Source organism: Chinchilla lanigera, unplaced genomic scaffold (assembly GCF_000276665.1).
Source record: "Chinchilla lanigera isolate Chin_1 unplaced genomic scaffold, ChiLan1.0 scaffold00018, whole genome shotgun sequence".
Classification (NCBI taxonomy): Eukaryota; Metazoa; Chordata; class Mammalia; order Rodentia; family Chinchillidae; genus Chinchilla; species Chinchilla lanigera.
In genome coordinates, this window is record NW_004955419.1 from 24,265,550 (window position 1) to 24,273,544 (window position 7,995).

At 43.9% G+C, this 7,995-nt stretch overlaps 1 protein-coding gene across 2 annotated transcripts in view; it reads left to right on the forward strand.

Annotated features, from left to right (window-relative positions):
- The window catches only part of Grin3a (glutamate receptor, ionotropic, N-methyl-D-aspartate 3A), a 167,174-nt gene extending 160,190 nt beyond the window's left edge, over positions 1 to 6,984 (forward strand). Inside the window, exons 9-10 of one of the 2 annotated variants that reach the window (XM_013513084.1) lie at positions 3,379 to 3,704; positions 5,704 to 6,984. In XM_013513084.1, coding sequence (XP_013368538.1) covers positions 3,379 to 3,704; positions 5,704 to 5,741 — 364 coding nt within the window. In that variant the 3' untranslated portion in view covers positions 5,742 to 6,984. Of the gene's footprint in view, positions 1 to 3,378; positions 3,716 to 5,703 lie in introns of those variants that run through there. The other variant, XM_005382793.2, reaches the window with a different exon arrangement.
- Positions 6,985 to 7,995: the final 1,011 nt, after the last annotated feature.

A 7,995-nucleotide genomic window follows, 5' to 3' on the forward strand; every position in this document is an offset into this window, starting at 1 on the left:
GCTGAGGTCAGGTCGAGCCTTCTCTCTGGCTGGGGGCCGGGGGAGGAACTGCTTACCCATCCTAGTGCATTCATTCATACTCTCAGGAGATTGATGTCCATGTCAACCCCTCTACCTAGCAACTTTGCATACCAGCCTGAGCACCTCACTATCTTGGAGCTGGAACTTACTTTCATGGCTTGCCTCAGGAGCTCTCTGTTCTCCGGCCTGCCTTGCCTCAGCCAGGCATTGTGATCAATCCCAGCCTCAGCTACTCCCTACAAGGAAGCCCAGTGATCCTATTTCAAATGTGACACGATTCTTACATCTCTCGCCTCAATTTAGAGCCAAATGTGTCTGCTCACTCAACTTCCAACCTAGAGAAATGGGACTGCAGTAGCTGCCAAGGAGATACAAACAATGAAAACAAATCAGGTTATCGATCCCATTTTCTTGTTATGAATGAGGTACTAGTGTCATGGACCTACATTTCCTGGGCCCACCTCCCTATAATCCAACACCTACAATCTTCCTAACACAGTAGGTCTTGGGGGTCTCGCAGCTGTCAGGTTTCTTTTGAATGAGTCCAGTGAAACACTGAACCTCAGTGTTCCATAATTGCTTTGTAGATGCCAGTTTTGCTCATTTTTAGTGTGAAATGTTGGTCGCTAATTGGTTATGTTATGCTCTTAAGACTGAAGGATACTTGATATAAAACACAACGTAAACATTACTGAAGCCAAGAGTATCATATTCATTCCATCCACTTAGACCCTAACATTCAGTATCTATCACCTTGATCCACATATCCATCATAAGATCATGGTGATACTGGAAACTAGTTTGTCATGAAAGAATCCAGCTCTTGCTTATTCTTCTATATTATATTCCCAGGTAGATAGCCAAAGCTCTGGAGAATACCAGACTGGCTATCTCTGCTTACCTGATCACTGAGGTTGCCGGGACAGTTCAAGAAAATGGGTAGATTCTCTACTCCCAGGTTTTCCCCACTATTTATCATCATTCCGTGGTACCAGTTATGTCTGCTGGCTTGAAAATGCTCTCCATTTTCTTGGAAGAATATCTATGCAAACGAATGCTCATGCCTACTACAAAGAGACATCCTCCCCTATGTTCCATACTTATTGAATAGGGAAGATAAGTGAAAAGATAAATAATGAAATGAAAGAGTAGGATATGAAAGAATAAATGAAAAGATAAAATAAATGAATGAAAAGATAAATTAGTTATTAGCAATGAGCTTGAGGAAAGGCTTGGACAAATTTGGGCTATATAGAGAGGCAGATTTTTTTTTTTTCTTGAATGCAGAGAAAAAGTGGATGTTGGAAGAAACTTTTAGATATCTAGTTCTTGATTCATTCAATGTGAAAAATTAAAGAGAACTATAAAGTATAAGAAAAATTACGCCTGTATCTTCTCTCCATTTCTAATCTAAAGTCAGTGGAGATGTAAGTGCATTCATTATAGAACTTTTACCTAGCCCAGGATATAGGAAAACTGAACTCAAGAGCCCTCTGCTTGTTCATATGAAAAAAACTAAGAAAAACGTTAAAGTTTGTGGGTATTTATGGCCTGGATAAATTTTCAGTTGTTTTTTTTATTTTTTGTTTTTTTGAGACAAGGTCTTGCCATACAGTTCAGGCTACTCCTGAACTAACGATATAGCCCAGGCTGGCCTCAGACTTGCAGTAATCCTCCTGTCTCAGCCTCCAGAGTGCTGGGATTACAGGCATGCACCACCACACCCAGCTTTTCAGTTGGTGTTGCTGTGAGAAATCGTGCCACTATTTAGTGTTCGCAGCAGCAGTGGGTTGCTTACAAATCCATGGTGTGCTGTTTGCTGATCTGAGGCAGACTTGGCTGAACTGAGGTGAGCTTGCTCGTGTATCTGCAAGCCAGCTTGGGGAGTGGGGAGCAGCTAAAGGCTGTCTAGTCTATGACAGCCTCAGCAGGGTCAGTTGGGAAGATGGAGGACCTTCCACATGATCTATCATCAGTGAGCTGAAGGGGACTTGTTCACATTGTGGCAGCAGGTATAGGACAGAGAACAGTAGAGTGTAATGCTTCTTAACAGTTTAGGCTTAAAACTTCCAACTTTTCAACTGCTCAAAACAAATTATGAGACAAGACCTCATTCAAGGAGAGAGTAAGCAGGCTCTGCATCCTGATAGAGATGAGCAGCAAAGTCACATTACAGAGGGACATGGGTAAAAGGAGGAATAAAGGATTAGACCACTTTTGCAATCCACCACTGGGCAAAGCAAAACAGAATCATCCTATTAAGTCTTTGTGGTTCTGTTCCCAGCCATGTAACTGTATCACAATCTTATTATCTGTGCATTGCCCTTGGCCCTCCAGATCCTCCCCTTCTTCTCTTCCTGGCAAATAAAAGTTCAGGAATAAAGTCAATTCAGTTATATGGATGGCAATAAAAACACAAGAGTTTAATAGAGTGTTCCTAGCGTGCTGTGGTCAATTGCAAAGTGGCCATAGTCCTCTTCCTCTTCTTTCTTCTCACAGGGTAGAAGAAAATCAGCAATTACACTGCTTGTGGCTCTAATCTGTACTTGTGAGAAACTCTTCTCATTGCATTCACCTTGCAAAGTGTATTTCAGAAACAAAATCAATGCGTCCAGTACCTAGCTGGCAATGCCTTTCTGCTTACAGCCACTTCTCCATGAGGGTAATAGGTGGTACAATGTAAGCCTGAGAGGGGATTACAAAGCTGTTTATATTTGACTTTCATTACCCTAGCAAGAACCTGGGGACTTTGGGGGGTTTTTAAACACCAGACCTGACTTGTTATTTTCAATCCACATAAAGCCATTCCTATACTAAAAACACTTTGCTGAAACCTGTGGCTTACATACTTTTATTCTTCCAAAAATCAAGTAGCAAGCATCAGCAAGGCTTGCTGGAATTAAACACGAGCCATACATAGTAATATCCACCAGCAGACTGATGCTAAGAGTACAATATCTGAATAAATCTACTTTCACTCTTACTAAAGCATCATCTTTACAGCTAAAAGATGTTTCAAGGCACTGCTGCTTTCTAAACTTTGCCTGAATGAAGGGAATAAAAAAGTTTTTAAGGTTCCTCTCAAAAGAATGTGCCAGAGCCGTTTTATCAGAGAACACTAATCTCAGTTTCAAAGTAGCATAAGACTTGGTAAGACCTTCAACTTCAATGGAGAGTTCACGGCTTCTACTGTCCCTGTGACACTCTAGCAAGCAGTCTGAACATGGCTTGGTGACTTCCTTTCTAAATCCATGTCCAGTTCCATACTATCCCTGCAAAGGTGTCCAACAGGTAGGGAACAGCACTTTGAGAGCTGCAGAATGGACTGTGAATCTCAACTGACTCTCTGTTTCATAGGACCAGCATGGGACCCCATCAGCTCACGGTGTGGAATACTTCCAATCTGAGTCATGACAACCAACAAAAATACATTTTCAGTGACGAGGGAGAACCACACCAGCTGGGCATACAGACCCAAGACATCCCTCTCCCCACAAGGAAAAGAGCGCTCCCTGCCACGGTGACCACCAATGGGAAAGCGGACTCCCTCAACCTAGCTCGGAATTCAGTGATGCAGGAACTCTCAGAGCTGGAGAAGCAGATTCAAGTGATCCGCCAAGAGCTACAGTTGGCTGTGAGCAGGAAAACGGAGCTGGAGGAATATCAAAGGACAAATCGGACTTGTGAGTCCTAAGCAATCACATTGCTTCCTGTTGTTCTCTGCTCCTGGCATTCCTGAGCCCTTGAGACACTTTGTAATGCTCTTTTGTAATGCCTGACAAAGGTGTGGGGAAGCTGAGGTCTAAGCCTTTAAGTCTGCTCCCCCAACCTCCCAGGCAGCAGCAGCTCTTCCCAACTCACCCCCTAGGTCTCCAGGGTAGGAATCTTTTTCATAGCAGGAGTCTGAAGTTGGTCAGAAGTAAACTCCATGTCAGGCATCTGTGAACAACCAGACAATTCCAGCTCCTGTTTCTTCACCAGGTGCCACAGTAATATTTCTGGTTTTTAGCCCTTTCTCTGCACTATTAACAACAAAAGATGAAGTTGCTATTCATACCTATGTTTTACTAAATTGTTGGTCCTAATCTTAATATAGAATAGGGTTATCCAGGGTTATGAACACAATTCCCCAATGTAGATTTGTTCTACACTCGGAGTAGGGAGCAGGATAACAGCTAGAGGAACTTGGGGGAGTGAAGATACTTAAAGTTAACTGAACTCAAAATCGTGCAGGCAAGGGTTGATTGGATCAGGGAAGAGGGACATTCTTGGAAATAAGTGTGGATCTCTGGCCCCATCTTAAGAGTAGGAATGTTTTTCTACTCACCATTATGAAAGGGGACAGGGAAGCGGTGAATGAACAGGTAGAAGGGACATTATAAATGCATCTCCACACTTGCAGAACAAAACTTTTGGGCCAGAAATGCAATTTGGCTAAGGAATGAACAGGACTACACTTCTAATCTAGCTAAGCATCTCCAGGATAGAGTGTGCCTTTTAAAAGGAATCAAAAAAAGAAAAGCAAAGTGCGGTTGTGACCACAGGATAAAGCTGGAACACTCCTGCTTATTGCCTGTAACAGGGGCGGTGAGCTGGCACTATGGGCTAAGTACACTGCATGCCACATTCGAGGCCATTTTCAGATCAACAGTCATCTATCAGCCGCAGCACCCCCAAAGTGAATGGAGCCTGTGAACATCTCAAGTTTCAACATTCAAGAGTCTGCCCTGTGCTTCTCCTACCTGTAGTTATCATCAACTCAACCTCCCATCCTCACACCCACTCATCTCTGAGGAGCCCAGTACAGGTTTTGGCTGCCCTCATTCTCCAGGACCCACTAATGCCCACTAAAGCCGGGTGTAAGTACCCAGGTTCCACCCTGTCTAGGAATCCTTCTGCCAAAGTACAACTGCTTGAGCACACAGAAAGGAAAGGAATACTGGGAACTCCAGAACCTCAGCCCCCCAGGATTAGCACAGTTAAGAGTCACCTAAGGAACTCTTATGAGTGCTGACTGCCAGGACCCTTCCACAGAGATTACAGGAGGACACGGATCCGGTGGAGGGCTGAAAAACCTAGTGTTAACCACACACCTGTGACACATACAAGATAGTCTAAAATTATTCCTGGAGAAATGTTGCTCTGGAAGTCTGGACGCCCGCAAGCATAGGAAGGTGTGAGGATGAAACGGGGTGGAGCAGGGGTTGCATACTGGAGACAGGAGGAAACTTTTTAAACTTCAGCACACATCTAAACCTCTACCACGGCCCCGGGACACCATTTAAGACTAAATTTCCTTATCAGTTACTGCTTTAGCCTCTCGATCCTCTACTCAGTCATTCTGAATACATTTACAGCGAGTTCACCACACTGAGCCAATCAACACGCAGATCATTAGAAAGGTGTCCCAGTCACAAAGTTCCTTTCCTAACTTCTGAATACAATGTCTGCATTTCCACCCAGAGCTACCCAGGGAAAGATAACACCTTAAGCTTTAGATGACATCCGAGCAATTAGTTAATAGGCTGGGAAAACCCAGGAGTAAAGGTAAGCTTAGATACCGATTTAAGTTTCACCAACCAACCAGATCAAACAGTTCACAATCAGGGAACAAAACTGAGCTCTTAAAAACAAAGGACACTTCACTTTGAAAAACTCTGTCCTCCCGTGTTCTCACCCCAGGCCCCAAAGTAGATGTACAGCTGCCGGTGGAAGATTAACCCTGACACCGCTTATCTGCAACCTGAGACTCTGCGCACCCGATGTCTGCACAGCACAGAAGGCTGATGTACAGGTGTACCTCAATTCATGGAACAGCCATGCTCCTACTGTTGTACATGGACATTTTTGTAACTCAATTCATATTCTGACTGTACCTGAGAAGCTGGCTATCTAAGGGAACCCAGAGGTGAAATTTTTTGTAAAGTATAGATTCCTTTTGTAATGCAATTCATTATCCCTCAATGTACCTGTTTTGTAAGTTTGGATTTTTGTATATCGGGTTTACCTTAAGCTTCTCTACAGAGATGCCAGACTGCCCTGCCTATCCACAGTTGAAGACCAGTGCATGCTCCTCACGTATCTTCTGAGGAACTACCCAGCCAAAACAGTGGCCAAGACGCAGCAAGCAGCAGCAGGGGCTGAAGGCAGGCTTACTGCTGCCAACACTGCTTGAAATACTTCCACGTCCCGGATAAAGCAAAACCGTAATTGCTTGTGGTGAAATGAAGCAGTCTTCATGTGAAGTAACAATGGTTTTCTCATTGGTAGTACTTGAACAGTATTTTGCAATTTGTGAAACTGTGTCTTGTGTTTTGTAAAAAGATTTCATGAAAGGGTGGATCCCTGAAAACCTCTTTTCTGTTCTGTTCCACCTCGGTTCTCTCAACCCCTCCTCCTCAGGTTCAAAAGAAAAATCAGAAACCTTCACATGGAGGGTTTTATTTTGGTAGAGAGCGCAAGGATGCCGCTGCCTCCTCTGGTGGGCTCCCACTTCGTGAGATCAGGAAGGCCTCCATTCCCTTTTATACCCTGGTACCGGGGAACTTGGAACACAACAAACTGTGTCTCCCACTGCAGGAAGACTGAGTAAGGTGGAACATACAGGGCTACTACTCAGTTTGTGAAAGTAAGGGTCCCAAAGTACGTATGCCACAAACAGAAAAGGAGATTCCTCCAACAGATAAAAACAAGTTGGAAGAAAGACTGGGATGGCCAAGTGTGGCAGCCACAGGGACCCGGTCAGTTAAGGGTTTTCATGTGCCTGGAGGTGACTCCATTACTCATGAATCTTGTTGATGCCAACTTTGTAAGGGAGCTGCTGCTCCCCACACAGCCTGGCCCAAGAAGTGAAAAGTGGAGCAGGCACCAAGCAAACAGGGCTATATCGCCTGGGTAACAGACTTCTCGGCACTGGGCCTGTTAGGGCTGAGGAGCAAGTTCCACACTCCCTTGGTATAAAGAATAAAGAAACTACTTTTGAGCCTCTTTTGTCCCCACTCACATTTTTACAAGCAAGCCAAAAAATCCAGTCTTCGGCAGAAATTGCTTTCCAGTTCATTCCACTTCACCACCTGCAGTTTAGCTACTTCTTTCCTCACTCACCTAAACCATCCAGCCAATCCAGGATCCCCTCACTTTTCTTTCGGTCACTAAACATTTTATGAAAATAATGTATTTATGAGTATTTTCTTAAGGATCGTGAAGAGTACTTGCATTGTGTCCTCATTTTCGTGTGTTCGCAAGCGCTCCGCTCCAAGAACTGAAACGCTGTCTTGTGGGCATGAAGTAATTGGGCTGCTTCGCTCCAGCCACTTTTCTTGTACAACCACGTGGAGGGACTCAATGTCCTCAGGTCTTTTCCATCTTCAGTTTCTATGACTGTGGAATAAATGTTCAGACAGAAACTTCGCCTCTACATGTACGGCTGGTATTTGGGGATGCGAATGTTGAAAAGGTATCAGCTCTGTTGTACAGGAGACCTACTAAAGCTCTCACTTGTCTGTTTCCTTGGTATAATCTAAAGTAGCACAGGGCAGTCTCAGAAAATTCAGAGCGCAAATTTCATGAAGCACAACTGAAATGGCTTCATCTGAAAGATCTTCTAGGAAAAAAAACACAACACTCAAAGACCTCTAAAAACTCTGCCCTGACATCCTCATTGAGTAACTCAACATTTGTGAACTAGGTTCCATTTACATGCCAACTACTGGACAAACAATAGTGGACAAGGAGGGTACAGTCTGCTTGAGACCTTCTTGCAATCTGATCTCTTCACAACCCCTTAAACAGACAAAAATAGGTAACATTTATTGGGCACTTATAAATCAGGGTCTCACTGAAAAATTACAATCAGTCTCATTAGATAGGTAATTCAGATGTATTCTAGAGGAGGCAAATGAGACCTCTAGTTTACGGGTGAAAAAACCAAGTCAGAGAAACTACCTAACCTGCCTGAAGTCACAGTTAGTAACA